The 15,117-nt window shown below is 38.9% G+C and overlaps 2 protein-coding genes across 2 annotated transcripts in view; one reads left to right on the top strand and one right to left on the bottom strand.

The window, feature by feature from the left end:
• Positions 1-15,117, top strand: part of NPHS2 (NPHS2 stomatin family member, podocin) — a 216,566-nt gene that overhangs the window by 54,523 nt on the left and 146,926 nt on the right. The window lies entirely within an intron of this gene.
• Positions 1-15,117, bottom strand: part of AXDND1 (axonemal dynein light chain domain containing 1) — a 109,178-nt gene that overhangs the window by 19,295 nt on the left and 74,766 nt on the right. The window contains exons 18-19 of the mRNA XM_053604119.1: positions 5,851-6,050; positions 4,678-4,774 (exon numbers count right to left, since the gene is read on the bottom strand). Of these exons, the coding sequence (XP_053460094.1) occupies positions 4,678-4,774; positions 5,851-6,050 (297 nt within the window). The remainder of the gene's footprint in view (positions 1-4,677; positions 4,775-5,850; positions 6,051-15,117) is intronic.

Below are 15,117 nucleotides of genomic sequence, written 5' to 3' on the forward strand. Positions count from 1 at the left end.
AGGGCACTGGCCCTATATATCGAGGGTGGCGGGTTCAAACCCAGCCCCGGCCAAACTGCAACAAAAAAATCGCTGGGCGTTGTGGCGGGCACCTGTAGTCCCAGCTGCTCGGGAGACTGAGGCAGAAGAATCATGTGAGCTCAGGAGTTGGAGGTAGCTGTGAGTCCTGTGAAGTCATGGCACTCTACCGAGGGCGGTAAAGTGAGACTCTGTCTCTACAAAAAAAAAAACAAAACACGAAAAAACAAAAAAAAAAACCCCACCAAACTACAGATAGTTGTCATAAGCAAACAATGGCCTCTCATCATGAAGGACTTACAGAAAACAGTAAGATTCATTTGATGAGAATTTTCCACTTTTCCTTCTGACATCGATCCTCAAGTTTTCTTTTTTTTTATTTTTTATTTTATTGTTGGGGATTCATTGAGGATACAATAAACCAGATTACACTGATTGCATTTGTTAGGCAAAGTCCCTCCTGCAATCGTGTCTTGTCCCCAAAAGGCATGACACACACCCATCCTCAAGTTTTCTATGCACTACCAGAAGACATACAGACAGAACTGTTGGCTGAGTGGAAGAGACTGGGACCAGATTTCCCCATTGTACATAAATGAGTGTGTTCAGAAGAAATGTCTAAAAAGCAAAGGGAGTACTATTTGTTCTAAGATTAACAGTTTATTAAGCACTTCTAAATTAAACACTAATATAAAATAAATAAAATATATTAAATAATATGTTAAACAAATGTAAAATGTTTCAGATAAATCAAAAATAGTTGGGGGAAGTAAATTCTGGCACAAAGCATAAAAATGTTCATAACAGAAGAAATAATATAAAATATCATCTTTCTTTATTTCTAAAGCTATTTTATATTGCTTTTCAATAAAAATATCATGGTCAAAAAAAAATCTGAGATGCAACTAAAGCAGTACTAAGAAATTTTGTAGTACTAAATGCCGATATTAGGGGATAAAAAGGTCTCAAATCAATAATGTCAGCTATACCTTAAGCAACTAGACAAAGAAGAGCAAATTGAGAGTAAGTAGGAAAAAAGAAATAAGACTAAAGTGGAAATTAAAGAGATGGAAAACAGAATAATTATATGAAAAAAAATTTCATATAAACTGGGTGGTGCCTGTGGCTCAAAGGAGTAGGGTGTCAGCCTCATATACCAGAGTTGGCGGGTTCAAACCCAGCCCCAGCCAAAAACTGCAGAAAAAAGAAAAAAGAAAAAAAAAAAAAAGGAAGGAAGGGAAAAGAAAGAAAAAGAAACTTAGTTTAAAAAAATTTTTTTTAAAAACCAAAAGCTGGTTTTTTGAGATCAATAAAATTGGCAAATGTTTTATAGATCACTGAAGATAAAAAAGAAAAGACTCAAAATTTTAAAAGTAGGAATAAGAGAGTAGGCAACCTATAGTTATTAAAAGAGTAATAGTTGAATACTGTGAGCAATTCCATGCCAATAAATTAGACAACTTAGATGACATCACAAATTTCTTACAAGAGAAAAACTACAAAGTGCACTTAAGAAAAAAGAAATAACAGCTCTACATATGATAAAGGAAATTCCTTAAACCTATTTAAGAAATTAGCCCTATATTTGAATAGCTCTATATTTATTAGTTAAAAACATTCTCACAAAGCCCATATGGCTTCATGGGTGAATTCTACCAAACATTTAAGGAAGAAATAATATATAATCCTACACAAATTTTTTCCAGAAAATAGATGAGTAAGAACTCATTCTAAGTGGCCAGTATTACCCTGATATCAAAATCAAAGATATCAACAAACAAAACTAATCAATATCTTTCATGAACATCAATGCCAAAATTTAAACAAAAATCTAACCAATTGAATTTTCAATATATAAAAGAGATAATATACTACATCATGATGGAGTGGTGTTTACCCCAGGAATACAAGGTTAGTTTAACATTCAATTAAAAAAATCAATCAATAGGGGCGGCGCCTGTGGCTCAGTGAGTAGGGCTCCGGCCCCATATACCGAGGGTGGCGGGTTCAAACCCGGCCCCGGCCAAACTGCAACCAAAAAATAGCCGGGCGTTGTGGCGGGCGCCTGTAGTCCCAGCTACTTGGGAGGCTGAGGCAAGAGAATCGCTTAAGCCCAGGAGTTAGAGGTTGCTGTGAGCTGTGTGAGGCCACGGCACTCTACCGAGGGTCATAAAGTGAGACTCTGTCTCTACAAAAAAAAAAAAAAAAAAATCAATCAATATAATTCATCATATTTACAAACTTAAAAAGACGACTCTTAGCCGGGCGTTGTGGCGGGCGCCTGTAGTCCCAGCTGCTCGGGAGGCTGAGGCAAGAGAATCGCGTAAGCCCAAGAGTTAGAGGTTGCTGTGAGCCGTGTGACGCCACGGCACTCTACCGAGGGCGGTACAGTGAGACTCTGTCGCTACAAAAAAATGGAAAGAAAAAGACGACTCATGACCATCTTAATAGATGCAAAAAGGGGAGGTGGAGTTTGATAAAATCCAACATCCATTCCTAACTAAAAAAAATTATTTTTTAGCAAGCATGGAATAAAAAGGAATTCTTTCAATATGATATAGGGCATCTATGGAAAAACCTCTATTTAGCATTATACTTTAAGATGACAGAATAAACACTTTTTCCTTAAGAGAGAAAAAGGCAAGGGTGTCTATTCTTGCTACTTTTATTCAACCTGGTACTGGAGAGTATAGTTAGTGCAAGAAAAACAAATATATATATATAGAGATAGATAGATAGATAGATATAGATATATAGAGAGACTGAAAAAGAAGAAATAAAACTGTCTCTATAAATGATGTGACCATGTGCATAGAAAGCCTAAATAATCTGGAAAAAGAAATCATTTAGATGAAATAAGTGAGTTCAGCAAGGTCACAGGATAAGATACCAATGTATAAAAAAAAACTATAATTCTATATATTAGCAATGAATAATCAGAAATTGAAATTGCAGAACAATACCATTTACAGTAGCATCATAATATGAAATACTTAAAAATAAGTTTCATAAGATCTATACATTGAAAATAAACTAAGACAAGGATGTAAAGGCATCTCAATAGAGAAAGGACAGTCTTTTCAACAAATTGTTCTAAAACAACTAGATATCCAAATGCCAAAAAATGAACTTCAATACATCCTTGGAACCACATTTTTAAAAAATTAATTTGAAATGGATAGAAGACATAACTATAAACCTAAAACTATAAAAGTGCTAGGAAAAAAACATAGGAGAAAATCTTTGTGATATTGTTATATAAAAATTTCCTTAGCTATAACACCGAGTAGGATCCATAAAAGGGAAAAAAAAGATAGATTGAATTTCATCAAAATTAAGAACTATTAAAAGGAGAAAAGACAAATCACAGACTTAGAGAAAATCACATATCTGATAAATGACTGGTATCCAGAATATGTAAAGAGCTCTCAAAATCCAATAGTAAGAAAATAAACAAATCAACAATAAATGGGCCAAAAATTTGAAAAGACCTTTCACCAGAGAAGATATATGGGTGACAAGCACATGAATAGAGCTTCAACATTACTGATTAAAGAAATACAAATTAAAACCAAAATGATTTATGAGTACCTACTTTTTAGAAAGTCAAAAGACTGAGTGTATCAAGTATCAATGAGGATATAAAGCAACTGAAACTATCATACACTACTAGCTGTAGTGTAAAAGTTGTTTCACCACTTTAAAAAAATTGATATAGCACAGTTGTATATAGTTTGGGGGTATATGTAATATTTTGATGGATATATATATGTGTGTAATGATCAAATGGGGGTAATTGAGATATTCACTGCCTCAAACAGCATCTTTCTGTGAGTGAAATACTTTACTCAGAGCTATTGCCGCCATCAGCCCTTTGCAACAACTGCAAAAAGAATTATAATTCTTCTCTCTAGCTATTTTGAAATACATAATAAATTATTGTTAACTATAATTTCTCTACTGTACTATCAAATATTAGAACTTATTCCTTTTATCTAACTGGATTTTCATACTCATTAACCACTTTGGAAGACAATTTGACAGTTTCTTTCAAAGGTAAATATACACATTCCATATAATTCAGACATTCCATTCCTAAATATTAGCTAAAGAGAAATGAAAGTATATGTCCATATAAAGACTTATACATGAATATCCATGGAAGCTTTACTTGCAATAATCAAAAACAAGAAACAATTCACATGGCCATTAACAGAGAATATATAAGTAAATTACATGTACCCGTACAATGAAAAACTACTAAAAAACATAAACTTTTAATAAAAGCAATAATACATATGAATCTCAAAGTAATTATGTTTAGTCAAAGAAGTCAGACAATAAAAGGGTACGTTCTATATAATTCCATTTATATAAATTCTAGGAAACGAAAAATAATCATTAGTATTATAAAGTAAATGAAACATTGCTTAGGGACAGGAGGAGGCAGGAAGGAGACAGTACAAAGAGTTACAAAGGAACTTTGGGTATGTTGGATGTGTTCTCTATTTTTTATTATAATTATCTTTATAAATATATGCATATTTTAGAACTTATAAAATTATTCACATTAAATATGTGCAGTTGTTTTATATCAATTTTAAACCTCAAAAATCTGTTAAAAACAAAACAATATTAAAGGGAAGACAGAATTATTACCTTCATCTGCTGTAGCTCATGAAGTTCCTTAGCAGCATCTTTCCGTGAGTGAAATGCTTTACTCAGAGCTATTGATGCCACCAGCCCTTTGCAACAACTGCAAAAAATTATAATACAAATGAAAATTTAAAGAAAAACATATACATACACCCAGGATGACCCGTTTATTGTTGGCTCCTCTTCTAAATATTAAAATCCCAAAATCCAGAGACAGTAGAAATTTGTCACAGTGATTCAGTTGCTGCCTTCCCAAGGAGAATTTGTCCCTTTATCAACTTCTCACCCTCTTTCTCCCATCCATCTCTCTCACTCTTAACCACTGATAGCATTCAAATGAAATGAAGGGGAAAATTAGCTACATTATAAGGCTACTTCCCACACTTAAAGTAATCATAGGGACAGTAATGCATCTTAGTTAACAGATTACAATTTTTCAGACCTCCTCTTTGTTCAGTGAGAATCTTCTAGGTCTTCAGATATGTTTGTTTTGTTGTTTTTCATTTTTTTAAAGGGATATTTTGGTTGGTATTTAGTGAAGCACATAAAAAGTATACATTCAGGGTGGCATGTGGTCAGTGAGTAGGGTGCTGGCCCCATATACTGAGGGTGGTGGGTTTGAACCCAGCCCTGGCCCAATTGCAGCAAAAAATAGCTGGGCGTTGTGGCAGGTGCCTGTAGTCCCAGCTACTCCGGAGGCTGAGGCAAAAGAATCGCCTAAACCCAAGAGTTGGAGGTTGCTGCAAGCTGTGACACCACAGAACTCTGCTGAGGGTGACAAAGTGAAACTCTGTCTCTAAAAAAGACATTCAGCTAATTTCATAGGAAACTATAAGCTGTTTCTTAAACGCTCTCTCTACTACGTGCAAAAAGCACAAGATGAATCATTTATTCAAGTAGTTATTTTAAAACTAATTCTCCTCCCACACGCACACACTTCCCATCTTGACTATGCTAACACAGTTTTCAAAATAATTCTAAGGCCATGGGGGAAGACACCAAAATTTCACATTCTAACTAGGTACAGTGCTGAAGCTAGATTAAAAATTGAACCAGCCCTTCTTTCAAGCTTTTAAAATAACCCTTATTGCTGCTATTGCACTACTTTTCTCTTTTCTGTTTTATGTCACATTTATCTTCAAAAGGGCAGCAATAAAATAACCAGAGTGTTTTCACCTGCTTAAATAGCTGGAGTATTGGGTCAGTCTTCTTGTCAGTGCAATCGCATCTAGCTCTAATTGTGCAATTCCTACATCACGTTTCTCAGTATTTTCCTTCTCTAACTTTGGGAGAGTGGTTTGATCAGTATAGTCAGGTATCATTAAAATCAGCAAATTTACCATCCACCGGACCATAGATATATGCAACTCATCCACCTGTTAAAAAAAGATGACAGTACTGGTGTGTGTCACACTTTATGGGGGCAAGACATGATTGCAAGAGGGACTTTACCTAACAATTGCAATCAGTGTAACCTGGCTTATTGTACCCTCATTGAATCCCCAACAAAAAAAAAAAAAAAAAAAAGATGACAGTACAAATAACCAATTTTAAATAAATCAAACAGTAAAAAGCATCCCAAATTTAAAAATAGAAATGATCCTACCTGTGTCCAACTTTCAACAACACTATAATTCTTAATAAAATCAAATCATCACTACTCAGCTAGTATGACCTTATTTTCTTTCTTTTGTTGTTGTTGCAGTTTGGCCGGGGCTAGGTTTGAACCCGCCACTCTCGGCATATGGGGCCGGCGCCCTACTCACTGAGCCACAGGTGCCGCCCAACCTTATTTTCTTTTGCTCACTATAGCACATTAAACTACTCCCTCCTTCTTTTTTCTTTTTTTGCAGTTTTTGGCCAGGACTGGATTTGAACCCATCACCTCCGGTATATGGGGCTGGCACCCTACTCCTTTGAGCCACAGGCGCTGTCCCTACTCCCTCCTTCTGTAGACTGGCTAAGGGTATTAATAACCCATTAAAGCTGAAGTTTGCAACTTTGTGTACTAAGGCATTCCAAGGCTCCACAGCAAATTCACAAGGATGCTGAAACTGCCCTTACAGACTGATGAAGGAGTACAAAGCAAGAACTAGTGTAAGGGACCCCAAATAGTGAGGGAACCAGGCCTAGTCCAAATAATGATAATAATCAAACTCTGTGAAGAAACAGGCTTACCTAAAATAAGGGTAATAATCAGCTACTATGTTTGCTTAATAATAGTCACAGTCCCCTTGTTTGCTTCTCTATAATTGCTACAGCTGGTAGTTATAAAGATTCTTAACTCTTCTACAGAAATAACATCACCTGTTCAGAACCTAGAGTTAATTTTTGAGATTCTTGCATTCCAGTGGATTGATGACCCACTTAGGCCAAGGACCTGACTCAACTGGTCTTGAACTCTTTACCCAAGGCCCTGCATTCCAGTAACTAATAATTTTGCCCTGAAACCAGCCAATTAGCAGACCCTGGTTGACTAATCCTATGCTCACCAAACTGTCTTAAAAACCCTGTCTCCCCAATTCTCAGAGAGGTGGATTTGAGAAATTTCTCCCATTTCTCTACTTAGCACTATGCATTCTGCACTATGCAGAATAACACTCTGCAGTAAACCCACTATCTCTGGATATTGGCTTTCTCTTCTGCAGCCAGCAGATGAACCTTGCTGGGCAGCAACAATACCAGGGGCTCTTAAATTGAGGGAAACAACAGTGATACGTGACATCTGCCAGACACAGCATGAACTTAACATAGTTCACAGTTTCAACGTTAGATGCACTATATAACTTTTGATGACATTTTTTTGAAGCTGGTGTGAATGTTGGTTGTATGATAAAAACAAGTACTCTGAAAGTAACGTTGAGTGAAGGTGGAAGTGTTCAATTTGATTCCACCATTAGAGAAGTTGTATGATACCCAACAAGAACATGCATTCCATTAATATTTTGATCAAAAGAGCATGAAATAAAAATATTTTCTTTCAATTTATGTATATTACTCTTCTGAACAGTTAGTAAATTATTAGGATGTTAAATATTTAGCAAGTTGTTTGAACTTACTTAATAAACTTAATGATGAGGTATTTCTTTTAGCTTAGGAGTATGAAAATACTGGAACTCAAAGAGCATAGTGAACAAAGCAAGTTTGGAAAACTTTGCATTACAATGTTTGCTGACTCTGGACCCCAGAAACAAAATGCAGAAAACCTTATAAAATGCAAGCATTACACCATACTCTTCCAACACTCTACCTTCTTTTCTCCATTCAGTCAGTTCCTAAGTATTTCTCTAGGCTTAAACATTATCTACTCTGAGAAGATAATTTAATTTCCACTGGTTTTACTTTGCTTCTGTTCCCATGTTTTGATAGTACTTAGTACAGAGCTCTATTATAATTATTTGCATATCTGTATCCTCAGGTAAGCGGTGTGTCTTCTTATAGCATGAGCCATCATTTTATCCCTCAATAGCACACATAGTAGTTAGCAGGCATTAAATGCTTAATAAGTGTTTGCTAAATGAATAAAAACAAAACATCCAAACTTCTTGTCTCTTTATTTGGAAGGAAAAGCTGTTAATGACCTAAAGCAATATTGATTAGTGTATTTTACATCTGAATTAACATATCTGGAAAAGGGCAACCTTTTCTTCAGGAAAAAGATGTCTTTTTCACAAGTCAAAGATACTTCCCCCATACAGTCCACCAGCTATGCCCCCGGTGCTTTTCAATAAAAGTAAATTAATTCCTAACTATTCTTTCATATGGCAATGGTCTAGATTATACTGTCATTAAAATAACTTATTTTTATTTAAATAAAATATTAACCAATCTTTGGACCAACCTTATGAAATAAACACAAATAGATATTATCTTCATTTAAAAATTATCTTAAAAAGATTAAATGATACAATCAAGGTCATGCAATAAATTATAAATTTAAAATTAAAATCAAATTAAACACAAGAGTATCTTTTATTTTCACAAAAATATATAATCGTGGCGGCACCACAGCTCAGTGAGTAGGGTGCTCGCCACATACACTGAAGCTGGCAGGTTTGCACCCAGCCTGGGCCTGCTGAAACAACAACAAAATAGCCAGGTGTCGTGGCGAGCACCTGTAGTCCCAGCTGTTTGGGAGGCTGAGGCAAGAGAATCACTTAAGCCCAAGAGTTTGAGGTTGCTGTGAACTGTGATGCCGCAGCAGTGTATCCAGGGCCACAGCTTGAGACTCTGTCTCAAGAAAAAAAAAAAAGATATATAATCATTATTTTTAATGAGATGGAAAGTGAATAGAATAATTTTTATTCTAAAACTGTGATTCTGATATAAAATTCTTAAAATGAATTTTATGATGAATTATGTGTTTTCTAAGTTAACTTAAAAAAGTAATTAATGAAGTTTATACTTTAGAAAAAGGAGAGCGTTATTTTTCATAAAGGGTAAGCAGCCTGTTGGGCAGTCATCCCAACAGGTTGGGAAAGCAGACCCCAGGCACAGGCCAGGCTGGTGCATCAAAGAAGAGACAGAAGGGAACAATATTTCCTATGGAGCAGAAAGGAGGGGTTAAATATATATATTCAAAAAGCTATGAGAAGAGTCATGAATATTTATGAAGGGAAATATACACATGTAATTGTAATTTAACTCTCCTGACAAGGCTGAGAATTCAGTTTTAAGGTATTTCTAGAGTCCTCTAGGCCAAGAGGGGTCCATTCAGTTAGCAGAGGGCTTAGAATTTTATTTTTAGTTCACATAAGAAAAAACTTGTTTCAAATTTTCAGAGATGATGAGTGGCTTTTAATCTTTTCAGGGATGATAAGTGGCTACTTTGCCTCTTCTGATATTAAAAAAAATGAAAAAGCATACTTATTTGTCCCTTCAAAATATAAGTGACATTAACAATGACTAAAAGAAACTTACACTGTGGAGAGATCATTTTGAAAATGGACAGTTGGAAATATTTCTATTTTGTTGTGAGTTTGTTGCTGCAAATAATACAGAGCTCATCTTTTAAAAGTCTCAAATGTAGTGACTGGAGCCAGCTTTCCACAGAGGCTCCCGTCCAGAAGGAGAGTTAAAGGACAGAAGCTTAGCAAGTAACCCAGTGGATTGGAACTGAGCCAAGAAAGAAGGTTGAAGAACACACATCAACCCTGCTGAAGTGAGCTGCAACCCTAAGGATACAAACAAAAGGTACAAAATCTATCGCCAAGTGGAATGGAGTCCCCTCCCCCATGAGAATGGCTCATAGCACACATTCTACAAACAAGAGAGCAGAAATCAAATATCCTCCCATTTTATTGCATGGGAGAGACCCTCTAAAATCCAGACCTCCTTCCCCTACTAGGGTGCCATGGCACTCTCCTGCTAGGCATAAAACTGTATAAAACTGTATATATTCTCTACCTGCAATTCTGAACTCCCAGCACTCCCCTCCAATCTCACCCCGAGGTTTGGAAGCCTGTCCCCCATGGAGTCCAGAGACTTGGGTATTTTCTTGAGAGGTGTGGACAGGGCATGGACTGCTGCTGGTCAATGCTGATTCTGTGGCACAGGAGTAGGGAGAAGACAGTCAGCTGAGAGGGAACCATACAGGAGCAGCAGTGCCCCAAGGCACAGAGCAACAGCTGCAGCCACAGGAACAATAGGGCTCACACCCCTGGGCATATTCCAGAACCACACCACCTGTCTCTCTGGGCAACCAGAGGAGACCAGACATCTTCTCTGGTGGCAGCCACTGGCGCAACAGATCTGAAACAAAAATGCAGGCCCCATGACTAAAGGGTATGCCTGAGGCAGTACTGGCCAGGCCGAGCATGGGGACTAGACTACGTGCGCAGAGACAGCAGACTCCCAGGGCAGGGCTGACCCAGAGGACTGCTTTACTGAGCCTAAAACGCAACTGGCCCTCAGGAGATCATAGCTGAGACAAAGGCTGGGAGGCAGAGGCTGGAACTGACAGCTGAATGTGAGCTCTAACCGTGCCGCCCCAACACAAACTGCAGCTGAGACCGGGCAGCAGCACAGACCTGGGCTGAGTTGCTGTTTCTGTGAACTCAAACAGCATCTGATCTGCAGGGGAATATAGCCAGGACAGAAACAAATTCTGTGAAGTTGTTCTGTTCTGTCAGCAACATAAGTCAGGGGCGGGGCTGGAACTGAGTGAACTGCCCCAGCCTCCATTAAGCACCCGAGGTTGTCAGGCCTCACCTCCTACTGCCAGATAGTGGCAGAGAGCAGCGGCCTGGCCAAGAAGACATAGATCTCCCTGTAACTCAGGTAGGTGCAAACCCCAGGAGCATCTGCTCATTGGAGGGAACTGGGTCACAGCCCAGCGAGGTTACCAGTGACTGGGTATGACCGAGGTGCAAGGTGGGGAAGGAGGCATCAACCTTCCTAGACTAATTTATTTGCTGGGTGGGTCCTTCTGACCTCACAGAGAACCAGAGTGAGTCATACTTGAGCTGCCACCAGACCCCTGCTATCTAGTTGCCAGAGACATTTTGAACTCACCCACCTGAGACAGATGCTGACTGAGACAATTGATTTGGACCTCTTGAACTGAGCCAATCACCGAGGACTATCCAAGTGGTACACTAGGTGTGTGGTTGTGGGAAGGTCTGATTTTTCTTTTCCACTAGTTGCCAATGGGGAGTGGGGTGACTTAATTGCTGGTATTTCTCTACGGCTGAGACTTCAACCCAGAGTAACTGATTCATTAGGGTAGGACAGAGACCAGCTGAAAAAAAGACAGAGCCACATAGCCCACAACACACCAAGCAGGTCCCCAGTGTCTCAGGCCATAGCACTATATGAATCCTTTGCAAAGCTCTAGGGGAAAAGGTACAGACACCATACCTTTTGGGCAAAGGGCTTGTTAATCACTACTCCTGGAGCCCCCAATCCAACTTCTCTTTATCTGCTCATCTAGTCAAACAATGTAAAATAATCATGGGGTGGAATCAGCAGATAAACTCTGGTAACATGAATAACAAGAGTAGATCACCACCACCACCCCCAAGGAAAGACATGGCGGACACAACTGAAGATCCCATTCATAAACAGATGGCTGAGATGTCAGAAATCGAATTCAGAATTTGGATTGCAAACAAGATTAACAGAATAGAGGAAAAGTTGGAATTAGAAATTCAAGGAGCGATTATTGTTACTTCCGGTTCCCAAGGGAAGAGTGTCCAAGCCCTCCAGTTCAGGAACCTTACAGCATTCCTCCTCAGTTCACTTTCCTCATATGCAAACTGAACTGGTTTGGAATGATCTTCAAGATGCCTTCTGGTTTTAAAATTCCTTGCTTTTGGGGGCGGAGCAAGATGGCAGCCGAGTAACAGCTTCCTTGCATCTGGGCACCGTGACTCTGGGGAGATAGGACTCCAGGTATCTCTGGCTGGTGGGATCTGCCTATCATCACCCCTGAGAGGATACAGGGAGTCAGCGAGAGACTTCTGGGCCCCAAGAGGAGGACTAAAACAGTGGAAAACCGGCAAGGGGTCACGTGTGTTCAATCCGTCTAAACCCGCCCGCAACTGTAAGTTCAGTAGCAGGGAGACTGCAAACCAGAAAGGCCTTACCTGTAAACTGTTTTGGTGTCTTTGGACTTGGCACTCAGCTGAACTGCCTTGGGGAGAGCCTGAGCGGGAGTGCGGAGAACTTTGGCCTTTGTCTAGGGCCCCAGTCTGAGCCTCTGAGCCAGATGGAGCTAATAATGTTTGGCTCTGGGTCACAGGCAGCCATTGTGAGCGATCTGCCCTGGCAAGCTCCGCCCTCAGGGTCGCAGAGCTAGAATTGGGTGGGAGCCGGTAACCCAGCGACCAAGTAGCCTAAGGCGGGGTCTGAGCCGCCTTGCAGCCCTAACCCTCGGGGGCAGAGGGAGACCAGTTTTGGCACACCGGGTAAGTGGATAGCCACTTCAGCAGTGATTCCAGCCACAAGCACTTCCCTGGGAAAGCTTCTGCTCAGCAAGTGAACAAGTTCAAAGTGCCTTTTAAGTGGGCTGAAGAGAGATTTAGGGTGTCTACCTGCTGGGGTTTGAGAAACTAGCAGCCTCCAGTCGTATCAGAACTGTGATTAACATCTCATACCCCAGAAGAACACGTGTTGCCCAGACAATATTCAATAACATATACATACTGCTTTGTTTTTGGTTGTGTTATTTTTTTTTTTTTTGGTTTGGTTGTTTTTTTGTTTATTCTGATGTTGTTGATTGTTGTTTTGTTTTTTAAGTTCAACCTTTTCCATACAGATCCTTTTTCTTTCTCAGTTTTTCTAGTTTAATTATAATTTCCCATTGCTGCCTATTTCAATAATTAGAACTTCATTTTTGTTAGTGTTTCTACCGCTATTATTTGGTTTTCCACCCAATTTTATCCCGTAAAGTTTTCTGTTTGCTTGTTTTGGTTTGATTTATAGCATTTTTGTCTTTCCTCTCTACTTGGTGGAGGTGGGGTACTGTGTCTGATCAGGGTAGCAAAGAGCTGCTGACCTCAAGGGAACCACCCAACTGGGCACCCCCAGAAGGTGGTTTTTTTTTAAGGTTGTATCAAAGTACCCTACTGTACACCTATATGGTTCTGTCTCCCTCTATCTGTGCCTCTCTTCTTTTTGTCAATATTCCTTTTACCTACCCCCTCTCCTTTCTCTATTTTTCTTTTTTTTTCTTATCACACGGTCCTCCTTTCTTTCATCCCTTTCTTGCTCTTCAACCTTCTCACCCTTCTGGTCCTGTAACGCTTAGTCCACAGGCACGAGAGCAAGAGGAAGTGAAAGGAAAATTAGGGCAAGGAAACAGATAAAAGAAATCACTCATGAGGAAGAATCAGCAGAAAACTCCAGGCAACATGAAGAACCAGTCCAGAACAACCCCGCCAAGGGACCATGAGGTAGCTACTGCAGAGGATTCCACCTATACAGAAATGTTAGGAATGACAGAAAGGCAATTTAGAATACACATGTTGAAAACAATGAAAGAAATGATGGAAACAATGAAGGAAACTGCTAATAAAGTGGAAAATAACCAAAAGGAAATTAAAAAACAGAATCAAATAAGAGATGAACGATATGAAGAATATAAAAAGGATATAGCAGACCTGAAGGAACTGAAACAGTCAATTAGGGAACTTAAAAGATGCAATGGAAAGTATCAGCAACAGGTTAGACCATGCAGAAGAAAGAATTTCAGAGGTAGAAGACAAAGTTTTTGAGATAACTCAGATAGTAAAAGAGGCAGAAAAGAAGAGAGAGAAAGCAGAACGTTCACTGTCAGAATTATGGGACTTTATGAAGCGTTCCAACATACGAGTTATAGGAATTCCAGAACGGGAAGAAGAACGCCCCAGAGGAATGGAAGCCATACTAGAGAATATTATAAAAGAAAATTTCCAAAATATCACCAAAGATTCTGACACACTGCTTTCAGAGGGCTATCGGACCCCAGGTTGCCTCAACTCTAACCGAGCTTCTCCAAGACACATTGTGATGAACCTGTCCAAAGTCAAGACAAAAGAAAAGATTCTGCAAGCTGCCAGGAGTAAGCGCGAGTTGACCTACAGGGGCAAATCCATCAGAGTGACCGCAGACTTGTCTAATGAAACTTTCCAAGCAAGAAGACAATGGTCATCTACCTTTAATCTACTTAAACAGAACAATTTCCAGCCCAGAATTCTGTACCCTGCTAAGCTAAGCTTAAAAATTGACGGAGAAATCAAATCATTTACGGATATACAAACATTGAGGAAATTCGCCACAAGACCAGCTGTACAGGAAATACTTCAACCTCTTCTGCACACTGACCACCACAATGGATCAGCAGCAAAGTAAGAACTCAGAAATAAAAGGACAGAACCTAACCTCCACACTGATGCAAAAGATAAAACCAAGCAATGGACTCTCACCAAATAAGACGAATAGAATACTACCACACTTATCAATTATCTCAATAAATGTTAATGGCTTGAATACCCCACTGAAGAGACATAGATTGGTTGACTGGATGAAAAAAACACAAGCCATCCATTTGCTGTCTGCAAGAAAAACACCTGGCTTCAAAAGACAAATTAAAGCTCCGAGTCAAGGGTTGGAAGACAATTTTTCAGGCAAATGGAATTCAGAAGAAAAGAGGAGTTGCAATCTTATTTTCAGATACATGTGGATTTAAAGCAACTAAAGTCAAAAAAGACAAAGATGGTCACTTTATATTGGTCAAGGGAAAAATACAACAAGAAGACATTTCAATTCTAAATATCTATGCACCCAATTTAAGTGCTCCCAGATTCTTGAAACAGACCTTACTCAGTCTGAGCAATATGATATCTGATAATACCATAATAACAGGGGACCTTAACACTCCTCTTACAGAGCTGGACAGATCCTCTAAACAGAAATTAAACAAGGATATAAGAGATTTAAATGAGACCCTAGACAACTGTGCTT

Source organism: Nycticebus coucang, chromosome 10 (assembly GCF_027406575.1).
Source record: "Nycticebus coucang isolate mNycCou1 chromosome 10, mNycCou1.pri, whole genome shotgun sequence".
Classification (NCBI taxonomy): Eukaryota; Metazoa; Chordata; class Mammalia; order Primates; family Lorisidae; genus Nycticebus; species Nycticebus coucang.